The following is a 13,142-nucleotide window of genomic DNA, read 5'->3' on the forward strand; positions in this document are numbered from 1 at the left end:
TTCTTAAATTGAGTACTTTTGCTTTTGGTACTTTAAGTATATTTTGATGCCAATACTTTTTGGAACAGATTATTCCTGCTCTTTGTTATTTGTACTTTTTAAGTACACAATCTAGTACTTCTTCCATCTTTGGTCCAAAGGCAAACCAGCAGACCTACAGCCTATACTTTAAACACAGAGCGCTCTCATTAACTAAACACCAATGTGACCATGAATATATTTAATTATGGATTGTCTATCCTCCTGATCTAGCCCCGTAACGCGTTGTTTGCACCAGATTGGAGCTTTTGACTTTAAAATGCAAAATGTAGGTTGCAGTTTTTGGTAATTATTTCTGTGACTTGTCATTTTGCGTGTGTGATTGTGGAGTTAATTGAGAGTTTTTCAAAGTTCACCCGTTGAACACTCAGTATTCAGATTGAGTTGATTTTGTTGGCCATTTCCAAATGTTAACATTTTATAATCGGGATAATTTTCCTTCAGATTAACATAGTGGCCCATTTGGATGGTAATAACAAATAAGGTTAGCCTAAAAATTAGTGGTCTGTTAATTTGCGCCATGCAAGATGGTTGGCCTTGGATGTCCACCACTCGCTGCAGCTAGCAGGATTTATGAGCCGGATGTATGAATGTTTGCCATATGCGGCCGATGAGGCTCAGGATGGAGAAGGCTAATATTTGAATAATACTTGTTTTAAACACCACACACAACCTTATTATGTTTACAACAGCAATTATATGCATCTACTGACCAACAATAACGCACAGCACAGGAGGGGGGGCTGGATGTTTATAGCTGCTAATGGATTTTTACATGGAAAAACAATAACACACAGCTACAGAAAAACAAGATTCAACAATGCCAGGATCATATTCTACCAATACATAATTTAACATAATGCTTTCAGATATTTAATCCAAAATATAAACAAGAAGCGGTCCTTACAAAAGACATGAGAAAACATTTGAAAAGACATTCAAACATATAAATACAAATTAAATAAAGTAAATATATCAAAGGGCCATGGCTTTATATGTAAATCATCTCCCACAAAAAGTTGTTGGAAACACACACACTACAAAGGGTCACAATGACACAATACACACACATTATGAAAGGTTTTATTTACCTTAAGAGCACAACATCAGATAATGAGGACACAAAACCATCAATGATGTGATGTGAACAATATATTCAAGGTCAAATACATGTACATATGGAGTTACACAATATAGAACTTACAGTATATGAAATCAACACTACAGCCATGCTCAGTATTTCCTGTAATGTAGCAAGAAAATGTTTGATATGAGATCACTATATTAAAATAAATAAATAGGTAGCCATGTTTGGATCTTATTATACACTTAACGCAGGGTCTTGCCTAAAATTGAACTAAAACACCATTTCATTAAGAACATTAAATGCTGAAACTGTCATCATTGGACTAAGATTCTCAGAGAAATAGTGTTGTTTAAAAAATAAAAATAAACTTCTGCTGATTTTATAACATAGCTCCTGTGAAAATCCCCACATGAGGAGTTACGTTTCTGAGTGAGCAGCAGGGATCAACAGTGGTAAAGGATCAAGGTATTCCTTTGAGGCTGTTCAGAAAGCATTACTCATCTTAATGCAATGTAACACAGAGCGCATACCAAGCATATTGCAAGTGCTACGATGGAAATGTAGCTTGCCATTTATGCGTCATAAGTAACTGAAAACCTTTGTTATGATCTCACCAGCTGAGTCAGTGTCACTTTCTAAGTCACTGTCATGGAAAGTGCAATGTCCAAGTCCAGTTTCAGAGGGGGTCGAATGGCCGGGGGAATATGATGAACTTTGTGTCACACAAGCCTTGTCTTGGCACGAGGGCTACACTTAAAGTATGTTTCCGTAGTCCAAGCCCTCTCCTCTTTTAATAGCTTCAATATAGAATTTACACTATGTGGAGACACAGTAAATAATAGCATAATTGCCACTTATCCTAAATAGTAAACTGTTTTTTCTTAATGACCAATTGAATTAATACTTTTGAGTTACAATTTTGTGTGATCTTTCTACAAAAAGTTACTTGATCAAGAAACTAAAATAACTTACAAGGCACAACAAACGAACACATAAGAGTAGGGGTGTTAGCTGGATCGAGTGTTTTGTGTTCTTTATGTACCTCTCCATTTTAGGAGGAGGTATGGCTTCTCAACCAGCAGGGTAAACACATAGCTGAACACCAGCGTGAGCACCAGGTGTCCAAAGAACAGATACATCTAAAGAAGATGGGAGAAATGTTGTACATTAACTTAGAAAAGGATACGAAAACACAAATATAAAAAGGTATAATCTTAAAAGGTCGCTTCGTGAAACTCAATAAAAAGGTGCTGACTTACAAAGTTTATGTCAGTGTAGTGGATTGGGGTCTCTTGCAGGCCAATGTAAAGGATTATGAAGACGGGATGTGTCAGATAGCAGGCAAAACTAAGGTTGGAAAGAGGAACCCAGAAACCCAGGGACAAGAGGTTTTTGATCAAACCTGGAGAGAGCAGGAAATAAAGAAGAAAGGGAGCATTGTTTTTAAATGTTTGACTAGGTCATTTATTTGGGACTTCATTTGCATGATGCAAAGGCACATATCCCCAAAATTTAAAATCCATGTTTTCCTTTTCTTATAGTTCTGTTATTTATCATTTCTGGATGCATAATGTTAGAAAAATCAGTTGTAAATATGTATCCCATCTTTTAAATAGAATGGACCCAAATATTGTTTGGAGCATCACCAGCCAAGTAGGAAAAACGTACTAGTTCATTATAGGACAATTTTTTTTTGCTTTAATAACAATTGCCAAAAATAGAGCAGTATACAGTATGTTTCTCATATTGCCATTGATACTATACGTTTGAAGAATGACATTATGAAGCAAACAATCATTTGTTAAGATGCATATTTAAAATACAAATGTATTAAAATTAGTGTTCTTTGTTTACCTCCATACCCATCCTCACAGGCCAGTATGATCCAGGTCACAGCCAGAGCCCAGAGCGGCCTGTGCAGACCCTGGTAGAGGGCGTGGGGCACAGAGGGCGAGGCTGGGGTCTCCTTGAGGATGTAAGACAATCCAATCACCGCAGCCATGACTGACAGACAGAAGATCCAACCAAGTGCTGCCTGCCACTGAAAAGACACAACAGAAAGACACGATAAGGAGATGAGTGTGATGTGCATGTGAGTTGAGTCCGCACAGATACCTCATATCCCTTAAAGAGCATATAACCCTTACCCTCCCGCTCAGTCCCAGATAATTAACTAATCCTGAGAGGATAATTAACTTTCTATCGCAAGATACTACAAGTCATGTCTAGTGTTCTGAACGTGAGTGTGAACCACTCTGCCTTCTGGCAAGCAGAGCCCACTATCAGGGTCATATCTTGAAACAGCTGTGGTCAAAGCCCGAGCACAAAGAAAGGGCAAGCTGTCACATGCAAGGAGAATATTAGGGGGATGAGAGGAGTGAGAGGAATGGATAAACAATTTAAAACAAATAACTAAAGGGCCAAGTAATTAGTTCCCTATCACTGTGTCTCTTTGGCCTGATAACCTCTCAAAATACGTTACAATGTGTTCATTTCTTAATGAAAATAAGCTGTCTGGCAGGGTGTTCTCACCTTATGTTTTAACAGTGGGTCTTTCTTTGTTGTCAAATATATTCCAGCCAAGATCCCTATTAAAAATGGCCCATACCTTGTGTACGGTTTGACATAGTAATATAAGACGTAATACTCAGACGTCCTGCAAAATAGACAAAGAAACATTGTAGAGAATTAAGACAATTTTAAAGAATTTACTTTATCCGCTGGTTAGCCTCCACTTGTATAACTGTTTGCATATCACCATCACTAGACCTTACAGGGTAGATGGCTGAAAGACAGGCAGATGCATGAGTGCAGTTACAACAGCTCCGGCCACAGTGGTCATCAGCAGAAGACCTCCAGCAATAACTATAAACACACCTCTGTTTCTGATAAACAAAAGACAGGATAGAGGAATAAGATTATAGGAGTAGTGCTGTTATAAGTCAGCCATGATTCAAAAGGGGAGTTTGCCAAAAGTAGAAATCAAGGACATACAGTCTGTAAAAATAGACCAACAGAGGAGTGGTGGCATAACACTGGAAGTCCAGAGACAGGTACCATGACCAAGGGATACACTGAGGAGAGATGAGGAAATCAGATTAAAAAAACAGGTAAGTATATAAACATTTCAGAATAGGAAATAATCCATTTACTACTTACTATTTCATGGACTGGAAGAAGATTGCTTATCAAAAATAAGTTAGCCCACCAGTACGTCTTACAATCCATCAGTGTATCTATAAATGGGAACCAGTAGGGTCCCCACTGGATCAGTGAGATGAGGCCAATCGTTAGACACATAACAAACATATGCAGTGGTTGAATCCTGTAGAAAAGACAAAGAGCTTTCACACTTATGTAACTTCACATATACAAAGAAGAGCTTTCAAATCTGTTTAGAAGTACAGAATGACACATAGATAATCATAACTTTTGGTGGTCATAACAACATGGAGTACCTTTTAATCCTCCTGAGGAGGTAGTTAGCCACCAAACTCGGACTCAAATTGTCATCAGCCTTGTTTATGGAGCCCAGCAGAGACCTCGCACTAAGCAGACCCCTACAACACAAAAGCTGCTTTAGAAACGGCTAAAAACTGATAAGTTAAATGGACAATTCACTGCAAAACAAAAATCATTATTTAACTCTAACAGTACTTGCTGTGCTATTTATCAATCTATATTGTGTCGATGTAAGTTTCACATTTGAACAATTTAACAGCATGGTGTACTTCCAGATATTATGACCCTGTTTTTCAAGCTAATCCAGAGATCTTGTTTTCAGCAGCCTATTGCAGGAATGATTTACTCTCTACAATATCACACAAAGTACTACTCATGACAAATCTAAGTTGATAAATGGCACTACATGTAAGAAAATAATCGTTTGGTCAACTCCTTCAAAACTCAGTGTTTTATTTGTACAGATAATGTATGGTGTTAAACTAAATGAAATGTTGTTTCAGTCTTACCCTAGCAGTAAAAAGGTGTCCACAGCTAGAAAAACGGGCCCGCTGATGGTAAGCACATGCAGAGGGTTGCTTTCAACTGTTGTCCTCCAGTTTTTGTAGTTATCTGGAAAAAAGATAATGTTTTTCACAATAATAATATTTAGGTGACTGAATGACTTGTATACTGAATGAGACTGTGAGATGGAGCAGTGGTGGAAGATAAACTCAGACTTGTTGCTTAAGTAAAAGTAGCAAAACTAAATTGTTGAAATACTTTGTTAGATGTAAAAAATCCAACATTCAAAATCCTACTTAAGTAAAATACACAATAATTGGCTCTAAAATGTACTTAGTGGAAAATGTAAAAGTACCCAATGTGTAATGTTTAATAACTGGATTATGGTAATTGATGTGTGTTGTGTGTTTCACAACTGGTAAATGTGGAGCTTATTTTAATTGCTTTGTAAATGCTTTGCATTTATTAGCTTATTAATGTTATTCTAGCTTATTGGTTGAATCTGTAAAGTTGCTTGTAACTATAGCTGACAGATAAATGTAGTGGAGCAAAAAGTATAATATTGGTTTTCTAATTAAATTAAATACAAGTATTATGTAGCATATCATGAAAACACTCAAGTACGAGTAAATGTGAGTCTCGTCGTACCCAGATTGTTTATAACAGGGAACTGAGCAGAGTGTCCACATATGATCCATAACAGGCTGAGAACGCGGATGCCGTTCAAGGAGGAGTAGCCTCCTCCTGGGACGGATGAGGAGGTGCTCAGGACTCCCTGGCTGGTGTTCTGTATGGAGAACGCCTGAAGGCACCGGTACAAAAAGCTTCGGGATGTGATGCTGGGGCTGCCTAGGAAAGACAAATACATATTTTTTCAGGTAAACAATATTTTTGCAACTATCAGACTGGAATAGTTTTCCTTAATCACTCAGATCATTTCTCTTCGATACATTTTTTTCATCAGTTTTTTCCCACTTGGAAATGAGAAGGTCATTCTCAAGGGGTTAATAATTTACATATCATCTACACATAATACAAAATGTACTTACTACTACTATTTTCCTCCGTGTCATGATTGATATCACTACTGTAGGAGCCATTGGTCTTCATGGTCCCATAAAGGTTGAGGCCTGTGTTTGAACAGGAAGTCTGCGCTGATGGCCTGACCTCTCTCTTTCTTTGCCACTTTATTATAGCCGTTAACAGGGTAGCCGTAAGAGGGATGGCTACCATTACACAACAAACAAACCTGCAGGAGCGAAAAGGTAGAGTGAAGTCTTGAAATCTCACTTAACTTCTGTGGTTCAGTTTATCACACATAGATAGAAGGGGTGTAAATTACATCACTATTTGGACAACAACATAATAATTAGCTGATAACACAACATCGGCCCTGGTACGATTTTGATAGGATTCCATTTGGGGGCATGCGATTTATATGAAACGATATCATGTGCCTATTCAACACTATCAGCTATAATTATATCAACACAAAAGACAACATGATGTTTGTTCTTGACTCCTTCAGATATTACAAACAAATATTTTGTGTCAAGGAAATAAATATATAAATTGCCACATTTCTCATATTTATCTATGTTTAAATGCACATGTTTGTTTTCATTATGAGTTTCATATCTTAAAGATGATACACTTGATACACCACTTTGCAGAGATAATCGATCGTTGATCATTGAGTGATGTTTAGTAATGAATACCCCTGGGAGACAGAAGGGAAGGTTTTTTAAAGAAAAACATGTCCAATAAAATGCTTACAGAGAGATGGCATCTAATGCACCGGGTGCAATCGCAGACATGCAGTGGGTCATGATCATCTCCTGAGTGGACTGATTGACCAGGATGTGAGGTAAAGGAGGAATGAGGGACGTCTGACCAAACTGAAGACTCCCTGTTAAAAAAAAGGGTAAAACAAAAAATGTATTGGAATGACAGAATGCTTTGTCCAGAGAAAACTTATTTTGAAATCACTGACCGTCCAGCACCAGAATGTCCACATCTTCTTCTCCACAGGATTCAGGAACACAAATACCCACAAAGTACTGGACTGTTCCCTATAGTAAAAACAACTCCGTTCAGGATCTATAACAAATGTCAGGATGGTATTTTATCATGTTTGTTTTTTTACATTGTTTGTTGTTACCTGTTTAAGGAACACCTCACAGTACTGTGCAGAGAAAGAGGGCCCATGTGCAGAGCGACACTGCTGCAGCAGGCCAGGCCGGTTTGCATTGCCTCCTTTCACATTGCTGCCCATCTTTCCAAATGCATTGTACACTGATAAAACATTCACAAGCATCACCAAAAAACACAACTTAATACAAAGAAGAAAAACAGCGACCTCCACAGTCCTTTCATGTAAAAAGACGCACTTAATTCATAAAACAAAGCATGTATCATTAATGATTGATTGTTGATGCACATAATTATCAGCTTCCTTGATTCAAGAATAATCCTTTTTTGACTCTTCAAAATCCCCTTTAAAGCTCTAACATATTTATATTCCGTATTGCACTTAAATCAAAAACTGTAAATACAAATCATTTAAACATTTTTAAGTAGATATACTCAAGTACTGTACTTAAGTAGCATTTTGAGGGATTTGTACTTCACACGAGTAGGCCTATTTAAATTGTTGGCTACTTTTACCCACTACAATTACAATTTTTTATTTTATTTTTTTTATTTAAAATCTAAATCGTGTACTTTTACTCCACTACATTTATTTGATACCTTTAGTTACTTAGCAGATTTAGTTTAATGATGTAAAATATAACCAATTTGCATAATGAGTCATTTTTACTTTTGGTCTTTAAGTATATTTCAATACTAATACTTTTACTTTAGTAAGATTTTGAATGAAGGACTTGTACTTGTTACAGAGTATTCCTACACTGATACTTCTGCTTTCACTTAATTACGAGATCCGAGTTGCCTACTTCTTCCACCTTTACCTAGTTTCTTGTTTTGGTTTAAGATAAATAAAAATAAACCTTAATCAATACCCGTTGGGAAATTCATAAGATTGAAACAGGTAAGATTACAAGCTGTGTTGTATGATGGGTGATGATAGTAATAATAATAGACTTTATTTTATAATACAACAAATTTATAGAAATCAACAACAACAGCATTTTTTTTCTTAAACACATACTCTTTCACCATCATCATATTTACAAGTGTCAGTAATCCTTCGAATATCCTTGGCATAGTTGACATAAATAAATAACTGCAAGGCCAACACTTTTGTATTCTCTTTTCTAAGCTTTGTAGTATAAATATTCTTAATTACGGTTATTTCTGAGCACATTTTTTCTTTCGGATGTACATATGAGTCAGTTGACTTGTATTTTACTTACTATTATGTTGTTGGCTGTTTGATAAACATTTTCTGGATGGCTTGTATTTATCCACTCCATGGCTTAAATTAACACTTATTTTCAAAAGTAATGTAGCTGGCCCCGCTCAAAGAAAAGCTGGCCCTTGTGGTTTAAATTCACCAGAACATCCACTGCCTCAGACTCAATGCAAATGTGACTTTACAATTAAACATACAGAAATAAAAAGGCAGCAACACTTACTTTGAACAGCATATTCCTTCGGCCTGTCCTGGGTAATTTCCCAGAGAAAAGTGTTGGTATCCTCTGTACATTTCTGAGACACAGTCGAGGCCTGCGTATTCTCCAGCGCTTTACTACACCCTGCAAAAAGAAGGAACACCATCCAACTCGGTGCCATTTTTATGACTAAGTGTTTCTTTTTAATGGAGAGGGAGTTTAAATAACATAGGAGGGAAGAAGAAGGAAGCGTGAAATTAATCTTGAATGGGGTAGATGGAAAAACTGCTTTGGTTACTGCAGATGGCAACCTGGTTTTCTACATCAGGTGTGAACAGGATTTGGTTACTTGAGGGTAGGATGCAAACAAAAGATATCCAGGCTGGGATTATGGTCACTGCACAGGATAATTCAAATATAAGCATAATAATGATTGCTACACTTATACTAAAGTCAGTGCCACATTGTGCCACGACCGCCGTTCGAACAGCAGATGTTGTTGTTTTTTTGTGTGAAATAATTTAAATATATTTCCTCAAATGTTTCCACTTAGTTTGTTTTTACTTGAACAAGCTATCTCAGGTTAGAACATAGTAGGAGCAACAGTGCAGAACAACAACGGCCACTAGAGGGTGAGCTTGTCCTTAAAAAAAACCTTTATAAAGTACCAAGACTTCACCTGGCAACAATGGGGGGGTGGGGGGGGGGAATCTATACACATCAAGTATGATGTAGCTTTATATCCTAATTAATTCTAAATAAATCCTTTTGCTTCAACTTTATTTCAAGTCATTATATCTCTATTTCTCCAAAGTGTGATTCAAATGTTGAATATGTTACTTCTTATAGCTCAGCATCAAATTGGTGAGGAAGGGAAGTAACAGGTTTTGTGATTTATTTTCAATATTTCAGTCCAGGAAGCATTAGGCATATTAAGAGGGGGGATGGGTGGGTGGGCTGTTAAAAAATACAGACCTGTAAGAGTGGTTCATGGGGTGATCATCTAGTTGCAGATGAGTAAATGAACTATTAGCCAATGACTTACTGCCAGCAAGTGTTACATTCTTCATATCATTCATGCATTTATCACATCACGACTCGACTACTGCAATAGCATCATCTAGTCTACCGCATACCATCCAACCTCCTCAATAAACTCTAACATATCCAGAACTCTGCTGCCCGCCTCCTCACCCACACCTGCTCCCGAGACCACATCACTCCCGTCCTCCAGAACCTCCACTGGCTCCCCGTCAGTCAAATAATCGACTTCAAAGTCCTGCTCATAACGCACAAAGCCCTCAACAATCAGCCCCCCCCCCCCCCCCCCCCAACCTCACATACCTGCTGCACCAGCACACCCCTTTCTGCTGCCTCCGCTCATCAGAAGCCAACCTCTTATCCCTCCCCAGTCCCCACCCACATCAATCACCGGACCTGGGTGGACAGAGCCTTCTCCGTCGCTGCCCCCTCCCTATGGAACTCACAACCCATAAGAGACTGCACTGACCTCATTACCTTAAAACAACTTACAAAAACTCACCTCTTCAATCTGGCTTTTAATGTGTGATTGTTTTTGTATTGCTTGATTTTGATTTGACTTTAACCCTCCGGTATCATTCGATTGGACTACGCAAATTAGTCATTCGAGACAAAAATGTCCACTACAAAATACTTTGATAAAAACATTATATTAAAAGGTTTTTTTCACAACTCTTTTGGGTTCAATCTTTAAAGCAACTTCCGCCCTAATAGAAAATACCAAAAATGTAATCATTTTCAGGATTTTAACCCTTTAAATGCCATTTTGAATACATGAAACCTCTGTTTTTTTTCATGATGAAAACAGAGAAAATGGGTTATTTTCCAAAAAATACATATCTGGGGACTGGCTCTTTTTTTTTTATAACAGTCTTGGATATGTCAAAGATTAGCAGCAAAATGGATTTTTTTGCATTATTAGTTTTTGCACAAAATCAGATTGAACAAAAAAGTCACACATTAGTCATTCGGGACAATGTCCACTTCCTAAAACTGCTCTAAAATGACAACAGATTAATATTTTAAAAAACTTTTTGGGGTTAAATCTTTCAATCAACTTCAGTCCTGATCAAAAATACCAAATGTTAACTTATGTTCAGGATTTTAACTGCCAGTTTGAAAACATGAATTTGTGGTTTCTATGAAAAACATGCACAAAAAGGCAGTTATTTTCCATATAATGAATGTTGGGGGGGGGTCGGCTTTTTTTTTATCACAGTCTTGGATATGTCAAAGATTAGCAACAACATTGATTTTGGTGGATAATTAGTTTTTGCACAGAATCTTTTAAACAAAAAACTCACACATTAGCCACTCGCGGACAAAAATGTCCCATCCACTCCCATTATAACCACATCTTTTGATCTCTCCGCTATACCGGTATAAAATCATGCATTTTTTAATGTCAGGGTTTTATATTGGAGGAAAATAGTTAAATTGGTCCTTTTTACTCTATATCACCAGATGTGACATTTTACCATTGAATTACATGCTTGTCATTTCTTGGTTTCTTTGCCTGTTGTATAATGGGGCCCTGACAGCCATTGGAATACATGTATGCAACTAATATGATGTAGGTGTGTTGGTATGGATGTGGAAGAGTGGTATCAGCTGAGAAATGTGTGTGTGTGTTTGTTTGTGTGTGTGTGTGTGTGTGTGTGTGTGTGTGTGTGTGTGTGTGTGTGTGTGTGTGTGTGTGTGTGTGTGTGTGTGTGTGTGTGTGTGTGTGTCTGGATGTACAGTGTGTGTGTACAGAGACAACAATATACAGTAGATTTGGTTTACAGCAAGTCGCAGTTTTCGCCTCATATCTTTCTTTCTTTCTCTCTCTCTTTTTCTCTCAGTCCCTCATTCCCAAACTCATACACACTCTTACATATTAAACTTCCTTATACCTTGTATGTGTGTGAGTGATTGTGTGTGAGAATGAGACAGGACTAAGTGTGCTCTCATGGCGTTTTGTTTTTCATTTGTGCTGTTTCATGTGTCTTTGAGGTAAACAGATGTATGATCTTGACCCAGCTTGACCTCGATGTTTTGAATTGTTTGAACTTCAAAGTCCTTTAATAATGTCAAACAGACATACACAGCGATACATACACTCCTTGAAGTAAATAAAAACACCTGGCTGCAAAGCCAAAGCTTCAAATATGTGTAGTTTGGCTGGATGGTCATTTCATTCCTGTGATACACAACAAGCAGTAAGATAAAGAGGAGCTTCTCTGTGAGACAAGAGGTCTCATGCAGCCCGTAACTTCAGCTGCAGGACTCATCCTCTGAAACAGAAACACCCTGAGAAGGAGAATCTGGTGTGGATCTGCCTGAACTATGCTTGAAAGGAGTCAGCACAAGGATAAAACACTTTTTTGCCAAACAGTTTGCCTAACAGTTCATTTATCGGATGGGTGCAGAGAAGAAGGAACAATTCTGCCCCGAATCCCACGTTGATACAGAGGAATTGATGAGGTCCTTTGCTGAGGAGGTTGAGGAGCTGCAGAGGAGCTGCTGAGGAACAACACGATGGTGATGAGGTTGAGATGTATGAAGGACTACAAAACCTTTTAGATGGAAAAAGCCTGATGTTCACTAAAGTGCTTAGTGATCTCCTCCTCAATCACACCACAAAGGGGATGATAGCACCAGAGATTGCCACAGGAGTAACAAGAATATTCGTTGCGCCCCCACGTGAAGCCATGCTTAGAGAAATGATCAGATGCTTGTGGTGGAGTCTGATCGTTCTTCGTCAGACCCTTCCCTTGAAAGTGGAGAGGACACAGAGGATCCCATCCCGTAGCTGCGCTACATTCCTCTGCACTATCCTATCCAATGTTTGCTCAAACATCTGTGGCATCAACATCCCTCCAGGTTGCCACCGAACGTCCCCCATGCAGGTGTGTCATGTCGACAATACTGCTGATGATCTCAGGGGTAAAGAATAAATCAAAGAAGGATTCCACGTCATGAATTCTTATTTATGCCACTCGTAATGGCATAACGCATGGGCCCTGAAACCAAACCTCTGGCAGCAGGAATGTAGCGCGGCGTTTCCTCCTCGTGAGAGGAAAACCAGATTTGAAAATGTTTTGATGTCCACCCACTGCCATGACGGACAGGATCCTCCAGATAGGATAGTGCAGAGGAATGTAGCGCAGCTACGGGATGGGATCTTCTGTGTCCTCTCCACTTTCAGGGGAAGGGTCGGAGGAAGAAGGATCAGACTCCACTACAAACTCCACATCAGATTCTCATTCTCATGTTTCGCAACAAAGTGTTTTATCTTTGTGCTGACTCCTTTCAAGCACAGTTCAGATCCACACCAGATTCTCCTTCTCAGGGTGTTTCTGTTTCAGAGGATGAGTCCTGCAGCTGAAGTTACGGGCTGCATGAGACCATCTTACTCATCTTACTGCTTGCTGCGTATCACAGGAATGAAA

General features: G+C 38.3%; 1 protein-coding gene across 1 annotated transcript; it reads right to left on the reverse strand.

Moving 5' to 3' along the window:
- Positions 1-946: 946 nt before the first annotated feature.
- Positions 947-9,965, reverse strand: oacyl (O-acyltransferase like). Its single transcript, XM_034224173.1, has 16 exons — positions 9,862-9,965; positions 8,692-8,811; positions 7,254-7,387; positions 7,086-7,164; positions 6,869-7,001; positions 6,142-6,341; positions 5,741-5,941; positions 5,098-5,200; positions 4,585-4,686; positions 4,286-4,451; positions 4,121-4,200; positions 3,901-4,011; positions 3,659-3,782; positions 2,981-3,167; positions 2,386-2,528; positions 947-2,265 (listed from the first exon to the last, which is right to left on the reverse strand). Coding segments are annotated over exons 2-16 (1,869 nt in total). The 5' UTR covers positions 8,693-8,811; positions 9,862-9,965; the 3' UTR covers positions 947-2,160.
- Positions 9,966-13,142: the final 3,177 nt, after the last annotated feature.

Source organism: Gymnodraco acuticeps, unplaced genomic scaffold (genome assembly GCF_902827175.1).
Source record: "Gymnodraco acuticeps unplaced genomic scaffold, fGymAcu1.1, whole genome shotgun sequence".
Lineage (NCBI taxonomy): Eukaryota > Metazoa > Chordata > Actinopteri > Perciformes > Bathydraconidae > Gymnodraco > Gymnodraco acuticeps.